This window comes from Embiotoca jacksoni, unplaced genomic scaffold, assembly GCF_022577435.1.
Source record: "Embiotoca jacksoni isolate LCO1_2020_lvr unplaced genomic scaffold, fEmbJac1.0.p SCAF_20, whole genome shotgun sequence".
Lineage (NCBI taxonomy): Eukaryota > Metazoa > Chordata > Actinopteri > Embiotocidae > Embiotoca > Embiotoca jacksoni.
Window position 1 is genome coordinate 10992224 of NW_027185341.1, and position 19191 is coordinate 11011414.

The 19191-nt window shown below is 39.4% G+C and overlaps 1 protein-coding gene across 1 annotated transcript in view; it reads right to left on the reverse strand.

Annotated features, from left to right (window-relative positions):
* Window positions 1-18477, reverse strand: part of myocd (myocardin) — a 60087-nt gene extending 41610 nt beyond the window's left edge. The window contains exon 1 of the mRNA XM_069156239.1: window positions 18312-18477. Within this exon, the coding sequence (XP_069012340.1) occupies window positions 18312-18477 (166 nt within the window). The remainder of the gene's footprint in view (window positions 1-18311) is intronic.
* Between the last annotated feature and the right edge of the window lie 714 nt (window positions 18478-19191).

Consider the following 19191-nt stretch of genomic DNA (forward strand, 5'->3'; position numbering starts at 1 on the left):
GACTTTATGAGATCCACACATTTTTGTTTGAGCTCCTCCACCCAACTGAGCTTTATTTCACTGCAGCACAGACAGCTTTTAGACACAAAATGCTCCCATATCCTGTGATAATCACTGTGTACGGTCACAGTGTCCACACTGTTTGCACAGAACCGTCTATGGATGTGTTCTGCTGAAATGATGGAAGGTCCATTACAAATTATTTGAAATGTCACACAGACACGTTTATTCATTTTAGATATACTCTGGTGATGAATGAAATGCTCTGAAGGGCAAGACTCACTAGTTTTTAATGATACATGTTTCTGCAAATTAGTTTATTGCTTCAAAGCATCAGGTGTTCATTATGTTTCATAAAATGCATTGTTGTAATAGTTACATAGCTCCACTTTCTCCACACTTTGTTCAATAGAGTCGTAATGACCTTTTTCTGTACTTGTGAGTGTAGCACTCAAGAATGATCATAACAAAGTACAAAAAACACAAAGGTCTTGTAGGTACAACACGTAGATCTTTCGATTACCAGTACAGCACACACTCCCCAACAAAATCTGACTCAGAGCGTGAACTTAGTGTGTGAGACAGATAGTGTGTCATAATGACCAGAGGTATCACTTACCCCTCCCCCCCCGCCCACACACACACACACACACACACACACACACACACACACACACACACACACACACACACACACACACACACACACATGTCCACGGTGAAGTATGATGTCATTGGCTGCCTGTCCGCTGAGTTGTGGACTAGAGCCACGATCGCAGACTGAACGACTCAGAGGCTCCACGCGAGCTGGGAGGAAGGTGGGGGACGACGAAGGGAAGACGAGGGGGAGGGACGGGGAGTAAATGGCAGGAAAGAAAGGGAGAGACAACTCCACAGTGTCCTCGACCACAGAGAAATGATGCTGGAACCAGAAAGACTGCCAGTGATTACTCTTTAACACAGTGTCTGATAACGTCTGACACAGTGTAGACGGAGAGTGTAGGAAAGGTCCAAAAGAACCATCCGGGTGTTTTATGCATTTTTGAAGCTATTGATTTTGCTTTGTAGACTACAGTTCTTTAGACCTTTTTTAATCAGAACCTTTGATTGCAGAGGTTAAAAAGAAAGAACTTTTTTTTTTTTTGCCTTAGATAAATAATAAACTATCAAGCTGAGGTTTTGCGGATATTATCTGCTGATATTGAATATTGTTTACAATATACTGTGTTTAGAATTTGGTCTAAAAGTCTGAGACCATGTTAAAAAAATCGGTCACATTTTCATGCAAACCGAGAAATAATCCGATTAAGAAACATTTAAAGACACGTTCTGACATGTAGAATGAAGAAGAAATATTTCAGGTTCTGCACTACTTAGAGGTCAGCAATCAAACTGAAACGGATTAGGGTCATTGACCACGTTAACTCTTTTGGACAAAAGGTCTCATTTGTTTAAATTGGATCCTTCCACAGACACAGCGTTCAGATGATTTGCTCTCCTTAGCAGAGGCTTATTCATGTAAATCAAGTTGCAGCCATAGTTCACCTGTTATAAATATGGCCTTAAGTTCAAAGTAAAACACTGCTCACTAAGTAGCACTGTGCTAGTAGAAAACATGGCAGAACCAAGTGAAAGTGTCCGATATCAAAATGTAACTCAAAGCAAAAGTGGTGTGGAAATGGGAAGATCAATTTATCGAGCTTTGTTCAAAAAGAGATGGAAAAACAAATTTATCACAGATACAGTTTGCTAAACAAAGAACACAATCAGCAAATATCCTACGAAAGAGTGACGTCTGTTGGTGGTCTCAGACAATGTGTAGCATCTCTAAACCTCTTGTAAGGACGAGCCCAAATGTTTGGAGTGGGCTAAGACATACAGTACCAGCATCTCAGAGTGGATGAATGGGAAAAAGGCCTATTTATTGCAGCAGGATGGACTAATAAGCCTCAACAAACATCAGAGCTTTGTAAAACAAAATGAAGAAAAAAACAAAATGGAATTTTTTAAAAGGTGAATTATCAGTAATTTTGCAAACAGACCAAATCCTACAAATAATTTTCATCCCATGGTGGGTTTGCTTTCACTGCTATACTAACATTCAGTGGGTCGAGATAGACAGGAAACCTTTAAATTTACATTCACAGTTTTACTTAATGTCATGAAAAATAAATCATCAGTACTGCTGTACATGGACATACGTGGGGAAACCAAACTCCACTGACAGATAACAAGTCAGGCTGCAGTTTAATTTTCTGTTTGATGAGGGAAAATAACTGCACTCAGGTTCATTATGTTCATACTGTCCTCCACATCCAGCATTTGTAAAGATTACAGATAAAGCCCCATACAAAGACAATTCTAATAATATGTTGTAGTTTAGCTTTTGAAATTATGCTAAAAGCACAAATCCACTTTTACCAAATCCTCTAGTTGGTCTGGTTTGCTTTCACACACGTCTGTTTCAGGCATATGTGAGCTGGACACGTTTATTTGAACTTGAAGTAAGGTGTGAAAAGTCCCACATCCACCTTAAACTATCCTTTGTATTACTTTTTGTCAGATAAGAGCTAACATAAGTCTGACTCTGAACTGAAATAAATATAAAAAATGTTAAAGAAAGAAGAAGAAATGCATGCTCTCGTTACACAGTGTTGGTTTTACTTATGTCCAGTGTTTAACAGAAGCCTCACTTCCTGTTCGGGATCTTGTAATAAATGTCAATGTATTGTCTTTCCTGAATCCACTCTTTGGACTGTAGCTGCAGTTTAGTGTTCAGACTCAGGGGCGGTTGTGTCGTGTTAAATATAAATGTTAAATCATGTTAAATATAAATGACACAATACCTACACAAACTGTGAATGGACACAAATAAATGGAGAGCAGACAACAGCCACATCTCAAGCGCTCACCTGATAACACCACAGGAGCTGGCAGCTGTCTGCAGAGCCTCCGTTTGGTGGAAACAGACACTGAGATTAAACCCTCAGAAGCACACAGGCCTCCACATACGTGTACACACACACACACACACACACACACACACGCACACACACACACACACACACACACATGCAGTCAGCTGCGCTCCGTGTTTGTGCGTGACACCTCGCTGCTGTGCTGACAAGGAGAGACTTTTACTCTCTGCATACTTCGCATAAGCCTGCAAACTGTCCACTTCTCCCCTCAACTCTTCATCAGCTTGACTGACAGCTCGGAAATGTTCTGTCTTCCCGACGTGTCCAAGGGTGCAATTTGTCAGATAAACAACTCTTCAGAAGCACACAGCAACCGGCCTGTCGGGCGAAGGAGGCGGAGGGCAGCAAATTGGAGGAAGTGAATGCAACAGACAGGTCGCTGGTGTTATCTCTGCCAGAATGCCCATTTCACTAATCAGGCCATTAGTGAGACAGATAACAAGAATATTTCCCGCTAGAGGAGCATTTTCACCTTTTTACTACAAATGGGAAATTACAGCATTTACTTTTCAGTCTATTTTTATTTAAAAAAAAAAAAGCAAAAAAAATAATTTTATATCTCAGACTTTCAGGATTTTTGTGAGAGAGTCACAGTTAACCTGTGGGGAATGGCGGGTATGTGAGATTGTACTGGGGAGCGATGAACAGACTGAATATAGCGAGTGTGACCTTGTACTGCGGGATTTGGCTGCATAGTGATTGGGAACGTGCTGCCTGGCGACTCTTATCATTCCTGTCTGTCAGAGACAGGAACACTCATGGCCTGTGGGGATGGCTGCCTGAAATTCTCTGGAGAGGTCTACTGTTGGCTCAGACTCTGCAGGTCAGAGGTAACGCATACTATGACGACAGGACGGTAGAGGTTTTGCATGTGCTACGTAACTATTGTACGTATTTCCAGCAGACAGAGAGAGAAAGAGTGATGCACGACTGATTAAAAAGTAGATAGGTGAAGTGATGAATGGGCTAAGTTGGACATGGCGGTAAAAAGTTATCCAGTCAGAACAACCATAAACGTTTGTTTCTACCCTACTAGTAGAAGAAAATATAACACATTTTAGGCCTTTTTTTGGTTTAGTTTAAGAAAAGATGAGGGTTTGGATTAAAAAAGAGGATCTTTGTTGCAATAATGAACATGTGGTTAAAGATATGGAACAGCCGTGGGCAAAAGTAACTGACTATCGGGAAATGACTAGCGGTCCCCAATAGTCAAGTTGGATGTTAATAACAATGTAATTACAATGGCCACTAGATGCTTTCAGTGTCATAACTATCGCTCATAATAAGCTGCTTGCACAGTGACTCTTGGGGTCATTTATAAGTTAACAAGAGAGTGGATATGAGGTATTCTAGAGTTAACTACCTGACCCAGGCCAGTAATTCAACTAATTACTTGTGGTTGCTCACACTTAAAAGTAATTTTGTCACAAGTAAACACCAAAACTAAAAACTTTATAGAGAACCATAAAGCTTTTCATACCCTTACACTATTTAAACCTCTATTCTTGCAACAGGGGGCAGGGGTGCTGTGTCCCACATTTTCAGTAACTCGCAGAAACTGATCCAACAATCACGCCCACACTATGTAGTGACTGGACAGAGGGCTAGAGTTTTGAAAGGTGTTTTCACTATTGTTCACGTTCAGTGAATCACAATGTGATGCCAGTTACGTTTTTAGTGCCACAGCCATCTCTGGGCTCATGTTATCTTATGCTGAAAGGATTCAAATCAGTTTCTTACAGTGAAGTTAAACAGATTTCTTGAAAAAAGAATGGATCAGTACACGGCATGGAAAAATACCCTGATCGGAGATGCTTTCAGGAAAGAACAAGTTGAATTGGTGTATCTCTGGTAAAGTGAAGTACAGCCCTTTTGGAAGAGAGGCATGCTGGGAAATGTCTGTTCAAAGAAAGGGTGTCTTACATTTTCTCCTACAGATCCCATAAAAAGACAAAGCAGAAAGTTTGAAGAAAGCACATATTTATTTTCCTATATTAACATAATATAGAAAATGGACTCATTTCACCCCACTCTTCCCATCTTATTAGATGCAAAGTCTCTTTTAGCCCAGTCTTTCCAGTTCATAATTTCACAGTAAAGCCAACCAGCACAATGCTTAGTACCATTTGACGGCTGTCTACATCAAACCAAAGCAAACAGTGGATCAAAAGCCAGATACCTGTTCTAGCTCTTCTTCATTTTAATGAAATTTCCAAGGTGTATTGAAAATGAAGCACAATGTACATAAACAGAGAACGATCAAACTAGATTGCTGTCCTGAGCGTTAATTGAAGAACATCTGTAATGAACACATACTTGACCCTGATAGGATCTCCATACGATTGGCTCGAGCGTGATCTCAATATAAAAGTTGGTATTCTGTTGTTTTTGCTGAAGCGGATTCCCATAGCGTCTGGTATGTCAGCTGAAACCTTTAAAAATATGCCCCTCTGTGCCATGTTATAATTGGCCTTTGGGAAAGACAGCATTTAGGAGGCATTTAGCGGCAACATTTGATGGATTCTCCGCCCCACACTTTAATGAATGTATCGAGAACAGGGCAAAGATCAGAATCTGAGCATCACATAGTGAGGCTCATCGATCCCACAGCTTCACTTTAACTGGGAATAAAGCAAATTACCGCCATGGGTGAGTTGGACCTTTTGGTACTGTGGTCCATAATGTTTGGGTTACTACAGTTATATCATTGGTTGATTACAGAGCGGTTGGAAGCACCACTCATTGATATTTTCAATATTAATAAAGGATCAAATGGATCCATGTAATGCAAAAGTCATCACCAACGATGAATCTAAAACTACATAATCTTTTCAGCCTCTTTTAGTTCATTGTTGTAGTCCTAACAATTACTGGGTTGTTTATTCTAATCACTGTCCAATGTCCAGAAAACTAATGCTGTACACTACATGCCTCGCACCAAATAACATAATGACGAAGTTAAGTGATGATGTGGTGAAAAAAGTCAAACACCTTGCAGGTATTTTTCTCACAAGTTGGTTCAAACCAATGCTAACAAAAAGTGACTATTGGACATATGTCAGGTAGCCAGAAATACGAGAGCAAATGAATGGAAAATTAAAACATAAGTAAAAATTTGATTATGTTAAAAAGGTTAGCGTAGCATTGCTGAGTTAGCATAATGCTAAATTAGTAAGCATAGTAATGCTAACATGAATTACGGGCAGCAACCCAGTGGTTTGTAAACTGCCATTTTGAAGCCTTAAGTTCTGCATTTTGGCCGTCGCCATCTCGCGATTTTGAGCCAGAAGTAACCATATTTGGAAAAGCTGGGGAGGAGTGAGCGTTGAATATGACTCAATCTGGGTGGAAACCTGAGGACCCAATGCTTGCCGACCTACAGCAATAGCCTAACTGCACCACAGGCCTGTCAATCAATCAGACATGCCCCCAAAACATACCGACAACTAATATCTAGATAATGATGGGATTATTTTCAGATGGACCACCAGAACACTAATAAGAAGTAATGATTTTAGCCAATGACGCCATTATGATTTAATCGAAAAAACAAACATCGACTGTGTTTTTTTCATAAGGAAAGCTATGGAGCCAGGGCCTTTTTTGGAGCCGACCCCTAGTGGCCCTCGGTGATATTGCACTTTATGGCACGTCTGCATTGTCCTCACTTTTCCGACCCGCAACCTACGTTCACTTTTACATACAGTCGAAGATGAATTGGCGCTTTAATACTGACATGAGTTAGCATACTAATGGCAACATGCGGTTGTATCTGCCATTCTGTTTTGAAGGTTTACTGCCTCCATGTGGCCAGTAAATTCATTTAAAAAAAGCCAACTGGTCAGTACCTTTTACTAATACTAAAACAATACCTCTGAAATGATCCAATTCCAATAACATTATTCAGTTCAAAATGTTTCATGTTGTCGTAAAATTCTCATGATTCTTCTGAGTTTTTCGCAACTTTAAATAATATGCGGTCATGTAGGAAAAAAAAAATACATTTCACACGTTCTTAGTAAAGACAAGATCAGAGTCAAGTCTCAAGTCAACACAGTCCTTTGTCAAGTCCCGAGTAGTGATAGCAAAGTTCTGAATCAAGTCTAAACAACCAAGACAAGTTTAGGAATAATTAAGTCACTGGCCTATACACGCAGCATGACGGATGCTCTACAGTCTAAAGGTTTCACCACTGAATTTATTGTTCAGCTAATACAGTAATTTGTCTGTTTGACTGTATCAGTACTCTGCTGAGCGCCTTTGCAGGCTTCAGCTGCTGAGCTCCAGACAGCGCTACCTGGTGGAGATCACAGTGGAGCAAAGGAAGCAGCTGTTTCTATTGTCTGCTGAAGTCCAGGAGTACTTCCCACTCACTGTGCATTCATAATATAGCACTTAAAGTTCACCGCAGGGCAGATGAGTTGCATTTAAAGGGACATTTGCATTACTTCAGAGTGACGACTATCATTTTCCTATAAGACCAGACCCTTTGTGCCTTTGTTCTCTGAGGTGGGGTCACAGGTCACAGTGGATTCTGAATTTTTGCCATCCCTTTCACCTTTTATCCATTACAGTTAGTTGGATGGCTTCTGTATGTTCTGAATCTGATACTTCATTAAGGGTGCTTGTGCATGATTTTTCTGTCTATGTTGTGATTACATGAAGCCACCGTTCCAAAAATGTTGTATCGTGGCTTGAAGACTATTCACTCTGAACTACTTTTTAATTGAGAGGTTTGGTCTCTGTCAACCTCAATTCTTCTGTCATGTTGCCGTTTAGCAGCTGTACATTGAATTTTTGCCTTCTCTAGATCCACAAAACAAAAGGCTCAACAGAAAGCTGATGTGTGATAAAACAGATTTTTCTGCATCTTTTATTTCTAACACCTGTAAAACATTGGACTCTGACAGAAACGCTGCGGCACAGGCTCGTCAGAGGCCTCAGAGAAAAAAAAAAATAACTCTATGTTCAAACAAGCCCACTTACTGAGAGGGAAGTAGTTAAGTAAATTACATTCTAATTTATGGAAAATTGTTTTTTTTTGTTGTTTTTTTATGGATATTCTGTGCTATCTATCATCACACCGATCTACTCATAAACACAGTGTATGTATCCTCAATAAGCCTGTCGATCAGCCTGTTCATTAAAAAAGATCCTTTAGATCTTATAGATGTTTTTCTTCAGATATGAGTCAGTGTTGTGGTGTCCATTGTGTTCTCCCAGAATACAGGCCGGTGTGTGTTTCTATCATCTGCAGCATGGCCATAATCACAACCAGGTGCCTCCCATTCAAATTAACATATGGTTCTAACTTTCTCCCTATTTTGACAAATGCATACCTGGGTTGCTGACTAGTAAAACCATAAAATGAATTCTCCTTTTTTGTATTATTCACAACACACAAAGATGGCGGGGAGAGTAAAGTGGAACAGAGCTGAGAATGATTTCACCTTGCATGCAACCCTCCTCTGCTTGTACTGTGTACCTTGATACATGACTGCGATCACAGTTATTAGAAGCAGGACCTATTTTACTTGGCTGATCCACATTCTTTTTTGGGGAGGTATTTTTCATTATTTGGGTTATCGGTTGCATTTGAAGAGAGCAATAACATATGAGCAGAAAGACTTTAATGTGATATTTTCATGATCTGCCATTACAGTTAAACATGAGTTTTTATGTTCAACAAAAACAAACCTGCAGTCTGCATTTATGCACTTCAGCATCTGCAAATATCACTGAGTGGTGATGCACAGAAATCAGTGCAGTGGACATAATAAGTCACTTTTGCAGGGACTTGCATATTGGAGATTAGACAATTGAGGTGACAAGTGAATTACTCATCAGTCCTCTGCTACAAGGTCACAAATCAAGACCTCAGTCAAGTTCCATGTCAAGACAAGTAAGTCCAAAGTCAAAGCAGTCAAGTCAAAAGTTGTGTCACATGTCAGGTCCAAAACAATATTATGCACCCTCCACCAAGTGTAGTTCTCTATAGAACCTGTAGTATGGTACATTTACAGAAGGTTGTATTCACTTCAGTCCCGAGTCAAGTGACAAGTCAAGACTTTGAAGTTACGCCCCAGTTTAAATCAGACAATTTCTGGTTCACGTCCCACATAAAGTCCTAAACTTTGTGTTTCAAGGCCTGAAAAAGTCATTCTGCACCCGTCACCAACAACGTTACTTTGTAGTGCGCTTGCTATGGAAAGTTTATAAAAATGTCCATTCTTTCAAATAAATGTTACAACACTTACAAGGAAATTAGTCCTGTGTGTTATTCCTGTAACGAGCATTTGAAGACATTTGAATCCACTTTCATACCTTTATGGATTCCATCAGCATTGTTTGTTACTGATCGAAACAGCTAAAGCGTAAAGATTCTGTTGAGATCTGTATGTTTTGTTGGTTGAGAGGGAAGAAACATCTCTCATATTTTGAATGGAAACCTCATTGATGTGCACAAACCTTAACTACAATTGGAAATTGAGATAAACAGTAAATGATATGAGATGTTAATTAATATGTATCTGAACTTTAAATGAGCCATCTGTAAAGTTGAAAGTCAAAGTCGAGTCGAGGTCTCAATTTTGATTTGATTTCTGTAGACTATTCAGTAATGAAACTGGGTAATGAGACTCCATACTATCCATACTTAAGAGAGACATCTGAAAAATAAGTCACATTTGGCTGGATGTAGCAATAAATCAAAGTTGATTTGTTTCAATTTTAATATTCAAATAATAAGTGTCATGTGAAAAATCAATCAGGAGGCTGAAGCCTTTTGACTGTTGCAGCTACACTTTTCGGTTCATTCTGAAAAGACAGTCATGGTGAGAGTCGTTTTACATTTTACCGTAAAAAAAAATATATCAAAAACTCGTGGCAGCTCTGAGCAGTGCCAATGAAAGCAGCAGTAGATGACAAACAGCTCCTCGAAGCGCTGATGGTGATGGACCAATGTGTAAAAAATTACAGGATGGACTAAGATGTCTCTTTTATTGGTATTTATGTAAGGGTGTCACAAAAAGTTTGAAGGGAAAAAATGTTGTGAAAACCAATAAAACTTTTTTCCTGAAGTGAAACGGTTCCCATGGGAATATACCGTATGGCGCTGACTCTCTCGAGCCCCCTGCTCACATAAATGTTCTACATGTGATCGATATCTGAGAATGATCCCGAGCTGCCGTTCCTCGTTTCCTTTCTCTCGGGTCTGGAATGCACCCCTGTTCTCGCATCTGAAGCCATGAGCCGGATCAGAGCTGTATATTGTGTTACTGTTTTCATTTCTACCGTGAGGATTTCTCCCCATGGTAAAAATTCACCGCCCAAAGCTCTTGTATCCACAATACAACACCTGGAAAAAGAAACTCTTCATTAATCTCTGCAGCCCCTAAGAATCTGTGGTTTTAAGCACTCCTCTTTCCAAACCACATGTGAGGCGGCACAGCGGCTGGTCGGCAGAGCCTTTGTTTTAGAATAACTCTGGGTTATTTTCAGGTCATTGTGGCTGAGTGGTTTCTTAATTGAATTTCTAAGCGTTTTGTTTAATATGCCACCGTTAAAGAGCTCTAAAAATAGCCCGCTGGATGCAATGACCTAATCTTTTCCGGAGTTTTGGAGAGATAGATAATCCTAGATGGACTTTATCACTCCGACTAACAGCTGATGAATGAGTAATTACAAAGGACCGCAGATTAGATCACTGTCAGTGTTGTTCTTAACTTAAGAGTGCTAAATTATGTTGTACTGCACTGATTACTGATATCTCTGAGAATGCATAGCCCTTATGATAAAGTGTAAAGACTTTTTGTCCACTCTCCCTCAGTGTTATGTTACTTTATCCGTATTAATTCAAGTGAAGCTTTTAAAACTTGTACAATAAACACGGCTGGTATCTGTGGTGACTGATGATAGAAGGCACCCCTTTAATTGCTTGCCTTCGTGAAGACTCGAACAAATAATGAAAACGTTGAATAGAATAATCGAAAGTAAGCCCCATTAATTCCCTCTATATTACATTTGTCCTTGCTCATATCCACAGTGTATATTAGCGACAATCACGGAAAGTTTAATAGCCGCCCAGCTGAGTTTTTGTTTCCAGCGGACAGTAGCTTCAAATCTGAAAATCCTTTTCATAATAACAGGAGCCATGAAATCATAATAACATCTATCCTTCATCTCAAAACTGTCCAAACGTGAGTCAGCCCACGAGATTATACAATGTCATTTCTCCTGCTGCCTAAATAAGGACCGTACGTTTAATTATTATTGAATAAACAACCACTATTGAATAAACAATCACAAACAAAAACTGTGTACAAATGAACATAACATTCGTGAAATAATGCAGGAAATGATTAAAATGCACTTCACTCAATAAAATCAATGATCCTTTATTCTTTCAAATGTTTTATAAGTAGTTTTGTACAGTAACCAGGCCATGCTACTTATCCAGTCAGGTATCGAGGTAGGCCGGATTGTGAGTTTGATGTTGAGTTGGGGTCCAAAGAGAAAGTTAGTATCATTAGTTAGCGCCCTTTGGCTTGAATGTCCACAGAGATACATTTGTATTTTGTTCTTTTTATTGTTGTATCAATCTCTGAGGAATATTTTTTAGAATAAACACACTGCTGAGATGAACATACATTATCCAGTTAGCTGCTACTGTTGTGCTTCGTTGCTACCCATTTGCAGATGCCAGTTAGCTTATAAAGCTTTATAAAAAGAGATCAGTTGCTATGTGTGTGCGCTCTGTTAATATATCAGCAGCTTTATGGGTTGAATTGCTTGGCATTGTTGCTTCTTCCTGATAAAATGTGGAAAAACTTGTCAGCAAACACATTCACACATCAATCGGATCATTGGAAAAGCCACCTGGCAAATAATAGTACAAGTTTCACTTTCTTTTAGCTCTATTTTGGTCTCCACCAACTCCAGGTAAAAATGTCTGCCTTTTTTTTGTTTTGTGCTTTGGAACTTTTTTTTGGTCAAAATCAGCTTGTTGCTGCAGCCAAAAACACAACGCTAAGAGACTTGTGAACATGATAAAGTTGTAGGTAGAAAAGTGACACCATTTACTGCTAGTTGGTAGAAAGTTGAAGACCAGCAGCGACCCCTTTAATACACAAGTTAATATGAAGATAATGATTATAAGAGCTTTGAATATGATTATAGAAGTTTAAAGAAAGAAAGAAGGTGTGTGACTAGTAGCCAGACCTTGTTCATCAAAAATACCACTATGAAATCAAATTTGCCATGAAATCAAAGCGTCATTGGGAACCTTCAGTTTAGTTCAGAAACTGACTTTTGAAAAAATGACATTTGAAATAAAAAAAAAAATCTAAATACAAAATACTACAATACATGTTCAATTGTGAAAATAATAAATAAAATAATTCAGAATGCTGACGCAAGTAAAAAAAACAAATGTGCTAAATTATTGTGACTATTTATACATTTCATACAGTTGATGTATGTGATTATTGATGTGATGAGTATTTTTTTTTTTTTTAAACCAAGGCTCCATACCTCCCCAGAGGAATGATGTGCATTGAAATACTGTCTGTGAGGTGCGAGTGTCTGAGGAGCAGCCAGAGTGTCATCGACGGACCGAAGACACGAAGCGATGTGCTCTCAATAGTGACCTCATCTTCTTAACTGTCAGTGATCGATGGCAGCAGCAGAACACACACACGCTCACTCACTCACAGATTGACCAACCTGAAAGCTAACGTGATCAACTTTTACATCAGTGGAGGAGCCTGTGAGTAAGTTCTGCTCGCAGTCCACACAAGGACCTGCCATCTCTCCGCACTACAACAGTCGGGGCCTGTATTTATATTAGCTGCAAAGCAATTTTAACTGTACATTCCAGATAGGTGAACAGCACTTGGCCCAGGCAGATGAATATTTCAAAGCCTTACAAAAAAAAAAAAAAAATCAACAATCAATGTCCAGTCAGAGCACTTGGCATGACGAGGTGCACAGCATTTTTGCAACAGAGGTAACTACCATGTATTTATGTGTCTGAGCTCACGGAACGCTGGTATACCTTTCAATAACTTTTACTGTAGTATAGTTGAATATGAAACCAATTACAAACTTGGGTCGGCACTACAAACACAGTCCCTGGGTTTGGATTTTTTTTTTCTACAACTCTCCTTTAATACGAGTATTTATTTCATGCTCTCACATTTGTTTTTTTTTCGTCACGTCACACAGACTGTTTTGATAAATAATAAATCTGTTTACTGCCTGTGTGGACTGAGGTCATATTTGCCCTCAGAAATGTTCTATCCATCAACTGATTCTCGTCTCAGGGCCCGTTGCTCTCGGCTTCGCTCGGATGATGAATGAACATCTGAGTAATTTCACGGATGAATTAGGAGCTAAAAACAACAGCAGGAAAAATGCATCGACACACATTCCACCTGTTGCCTAATGCAAAAAAAAAGCAAAAAAAAAAAAAGCTGTTTTTTTGTTATGATGTTTCATACTGATGGTGGTCTGATGGTGGTTCAGATAGAACGCCTGGCAGGTCAGCAGAAAACACTTTTGATAATGAGGATAGCTAGGTAAACATTTTTTGCCTTTTTTTAACCACATACTCACAGAACATGCAGTTCTTATCATGTCTGCAGTAATATCTGATCATTATATTCATTTAAAATTATTTTCCACTGAACTAATAGTTCAAATTTTGACCACAGGCATGAAGTTGAAGCCATTGCACAATGCATGATGGTCTGTAATAACAAAGCTAAGTTAATTTCCTCTGATGAAAATGAATCAGTCAGTAAAAGGGCACAGCGCTATAAACAAGCACGCTGTGCAGAGCTGCTGCTAAACTGCATGAAATGATGAAGTGTGGGGCTGATCATGTCTATCAGCATCACTGACTAATCTCCTCCAGATGACTTGGGCCACCATCAAATCAGTGTGGAATCCACCCGGCCTGCTGCACAGAAAGACAGACTGGAACCATAAGAGTTGTTTTTACTGCAGGTGTTACAGACTCCTGAGCTGCCAAACAACCTTCTTACCCACTCGGACCTCTCCTCCACTCTTATTTCACTCAATGAAAAGAGTGTTGCCCACATTTGTGCCAGGTAAATCCGTGTTTTCATGTCAAACCCACAGAAGAATTATAGAGGTTCTGGGCCACCTTCAACTGGGTGATTCGAATGCTACCCAATCAACATCTCTGATGTGAGGCCAGTGAGTTCTGATTGCACATTTACTGTGCCACATTAAAAACGTGTTGGACCAAAAGGTGATTCCACCTCTGAATACGGGCAGAATGAGAATGAGAGCTTTCTGCAACAGGGACAAACAGAGTCAATTAAAAAGCATAAAAACAATAAATTTGAATTATCCATAGTCCCTGGCGCAGCACATGAAAGTAAACATGAAACCAAAGATGAAAAAAAGATTTCGAGGAATACTGCCCATTCCACAAGGAGCAAGACTTCAAAGTGTAAGTGGGCAGTAGTGCAGTAGTAACACCTCTAATGCAAAACTGTGTTGCCATCATGACTTTTATAAAGCTTTATACATCATACAGAGGGGATGACTTGTTAGAATATATATTACTATAACAGAGACATAACTGAGCAGAAATCATCTATGAGGAGGCGGTTTATTTCTAAGATACAACACTGGTCACTACTGTTTCATCTGTTTTCATCCCACAGAGAGAAAACAGCACAATGAGACACAAAGCTTTATGTGTTCTGCTCACATGCAAATTGCATGCATGAAAAGTTTGTTCTGAGGAAGGCAATAGAACAGCTGATACCACCAGATGATTTTAGTTTGTCATTTTGAAAATCATTTTGGAGCATAAGTCAAAGAAATAGATTTTGAAAAGGTCATTATTTGAAGTTTAGTCACGTAAAAGAAGAGAAATCTTTAAGCTTGCACTGCTCACCGTGCTGCTCTTCATACATTTCAGAAGCCCCATCGTCACTCCCAGCTGTCCTCGGCAACATCACAGATATCAAAGCTGTACATCCATCCCATCATTTCACTCGGGTCTACACATTACTGTCACTCCTGACTCCCTACTGTATGAAGCTTTACATGTGGGGAGTAACAGGATCAAAGCCAAATATCAACTCTGTACATATTCTTCATTAAGATGATTGAAAACTATTTCCTGTTGTTTACATCAGAAATGCATTTCATGTTCATAATGCAACCTTTTTTCACAACCACACGCCGGTTCACAGCTGGATTATAGAGAGACTCATGCTATGAGGCCAAGTCCACCGCAGTCTATCCACCATATCCCCCCACCACTTAATCTTATTCTTTTAATTATCAAGATTCTTCTTATTTTCATATTAAGCTAACTCTTCAATTGTATTTACATTACATGGCATCTCTTCTGCCCTCCTTTGGGACACGTGATCAAATGTATGACACATGTTGCAACACACGATAACGTGTGGAAAAGTTTTCTCATGGGAATCTACGTGGGCTTCACACATTACAACATGAAACTGTTCCAAAACCACAAGTTTATAATGGGCAAAATACATGTTTCACATGTGATCATGATATTTTGCACGTAAAATTCATGTTTTTTTCCCCTTTAAGGGCCCTCCACATTTCCTCAAATAAAATAGGTGGTATAAAATCTGTTTTTTTTTTTTCTTTCCTAAAAGTAATCAGGTGTAAATATATCATTTAAAACATACCAGAATCAGCAGGACACTCCTTCCCTTCATAAATTAGAAGAAGATGAAGTCATTAATGTTAACTATGGTCCTGACAAAATTATATATTTGAAATTATGGAGTGCTGATAAATCTTCTTTTGTCTTAACTTAAATAAATACACATTGTCTTTATTGTATTCTGATTAAATTGAAGATTATTATAAATCAATGAAGATTAGACGATACTGGATCTGATTATTAAGCTCTACTTTATTAGTTATGTTTGCTGTTTGTGTTGTATTTTTCAACTGTAAATTGTCCCAGTTAGTAAAATAAAAAAAAAAGTTGAGCATCCTCAAAATCTTTGTTAATGTCATGAACTGTACAAAAATTAATAGGGTGGAAGGAAGTGTCAGAAAAGGGGGATTGTTTGTAATTTTGTCCTGAGGAGGGGTCGACCATTTTGCAAGAGCAACGGTGGGCTTCGACTTAAAGAAAACTAAGGGACAGGGTTTGTAATATTATAACACTGTCAGAGTGTGAGCCAGGCTTTACAAAAAATTAAACGCAAAAATCAGTCTCGCTCACCATCTGAATAAAGTTTCATACAGTCCATTGCTTAAAACCTGATTGTTTACAATAGTACATTTTTTTCTTCTGTACTCAGAACCAGTAAATGAGGAAGAGGTCAGTATGTCAGTAACAGTCTTATCCTTCACTTGTGTTTGGTCTCTGTCAGCTCGTCTCTGGCAGGAACACAAGGAGCCTCAGTCTGGACTCCTCGCTTGTTTTGCTTCTCTCGTCCCTCCTGTCTACAGGCTGACTCAAAGAATAAGGGGATAAAATGAATGGCTGAATTTGAGGAGATTCCAGTTTATGTTCGTCTCCCTCTTCAGTTACTCTCACTCCCGCGCCACTCATGACATCATGGAAAACTTTGCAGGGTCCAGCGGTGCAGAGAGAAACACTGCGGTACTCTCACTATTTTGAGAGACCGCGGGGATACATGAGTCTAAAAATACCAATTTAAATCACAGGATTCCTCGGATGCTTTCACCTTTAGCCTGCTGATGCGAGTGGCATATAAGCCAGGTTGATTTGGGCTGTGAAGCTGAAAAGCAGAGATATTTCTGCATGGATTAATCATCAGATGGATTCAATAAAATGTTCAAACAACCATGTTTTATCTGGCCCGGGAACTTACTTGGCACAGACGTGCAACTTGCAGGCTTACTTATTTACCTGCTGTATATGCGTTGGCTGAAATGCTAGTGATAAAAAAACAAAGATAATAAAACAATAGGGTCCAAATAAAACTGAAGTGAGCTTGAATATGTTTTAGTCTCAGCTATTTTAATGAATTTAGACTACTTCATTAATCATTTGAAGGCAGCCATTAATGTGCTTGAAACAGTAAATGTCCAAGAAAACAACAAGTCCCAAACCTGCAAAAGAGCAGCTTCTTCTAAATTAGCTGCATGAAAGACTTTATAATCCATAGTAACAGTCTGATCTCTATGATCAGTGTGGCATTGTTTATACTGCATACGACTTACTCACCTGCAAGTACACAATAGGTATGTTCTTGTTTTGCTTTTTGCTTATGTTGTCTTTTTTCATCAGTGTGTGCAAATGTATCGTCGTGAACATTGTTTATTGAAATTCCTGTATGCCTTAAAATGTTTGGTTATTAATGCTGATTGTGATTTTAATTCTTAAAAGATCTAAATTGTCTTTGAGATGTTCAAAGAAAAAAACAATATGGAAGAAAAGAAAAGTTCTAATTGTTGTCAGAGAATTGTGCAGTAAAAAGAAATGACAATAATTGGCCTTTTTAGGGTATTAAGACATTAAAACACTGAAATGTCTAAAATATTTAATCATATTATCATTACCGCTGTTGAAAATGAATGTTGCAGCTGGACCAAAATTAATCAATTTCTTAAATTGCAAGACAATTTTATATTTTTTTTTAATTAAAATCAACATTGAATCTCTAAATTTGAATCTGCTTCATTAATGATTTTGGCAAGAGCCTTGCATATTCCAAATACTTTGTTTCAAATCTAACGTGGCATTTAATATTTGTGACTATCTAAAAACTGTGCGGTTTGATTACATTTAATTAACCAACAACACAACTCTGCCAACACAGTTAAATTCAGATGTTGCTCCGTCTTGATTGATGATCGGACATTTGTGGTATCATGTGGCATCTGAGCCCCGCCCTCAACAAACTAGCCCCCAAAGCAAAGTGAAAAACTAAAACAAAGAAATTTCTCAAGTGAAACAATCACTTTGAAAACAACATTTTCGTGGAGGACCCCATCCCTCAAAGCGAGAAGTCGTTTGCTGAAATGGTTTTTCAGGGACTTGTGCTGTGCAACTGCAGTAAAAAAAAAGGCAGCTAATCATGAGCATAATCACATGATCAACACTCAGCCAATCATATCACTGGCCTGACTTTAAAAAAACACATTCTTATCCAAGGCTTTTGAGATTTACAAATCACACCCCCAACTGCATAAGAAGATCTGAGGTAGTTGGACGAGAATTAGCAGGATCATTTAAACTGGCTGACATCATGTTAGCCTCAGCTTGAAAAGCTCGACTTGAAGAACAACGCCCCGAATGCTCGAATTTCAAATGAGAAGAAAACAGGAGCTCACCATTCCTGTCCTCTGTCGACTGGGTCTGTTTCTTCACTGCGTGGTTCGTCCTCTCCGTCTGCTGTCCACCGTCTCCATGAGCCTGCGTGGCCTTCTGCAGGTGTCCGGGACTCCGTCTGTCCTCTGGACCGCTGCTGCAGACCTCAGAGCAATCCACCGCATTCATGGCTCCCGCTTCACTCCCCAGCGGACGACATGTCTTCTCGGGTCACCTCCCTTCAGGAGGAAAAGACACAATGAGCGCGTATTCTCTGTGCACATCACAGTGCGAACACTTGACTCTGACCAACACCTCAGTCAGCTGTAACGGTAGCCAAAGCTAATAAAGTTTGAACGAGCATGGAAGACACAGCAAACAGCCGTTTGCATGTTTGCATTTGGAAAATCCTCTGTGGTGCCGGGAGCTGGAGCGAAGCCATGTTAGTGTTTGCAGAACACAACACCAGCTCCAGGTTTTGCATTGTTTCTTTTCAGAGGACCGTCTCGGCTCAGGCAGACGGCCGAGCGCGTGCCTGTTTGTTTACAGAGCTTTAAACCCACTTTCAACCTCACACATGCATTCTTCCATCAGCCGCCACTGCTGCCAACTTATCAATTTACGCAATTTAGACCTTACGCAAAAAGAGCAGACCTGCCCAGCTCCTGAAAAAAAAAAAGAAACATATCCACTGTGTGGATTCAGTAGCTCGGAGAGCCCCCACAGGGTGCCTATGTGAAAAATGAGCGTCTCAGATGAGCCAAGTCTTCTGTGCAGCCTGTCTACGCTCCGTACACTACATCATGTCCCGAGGCTCGCACTATAGGGCACCACAAACATACATTTCTGTTTTCTTTAATAAGATCTGTTTGGAGAACGGGTCACATGCTTACAGGAACAATA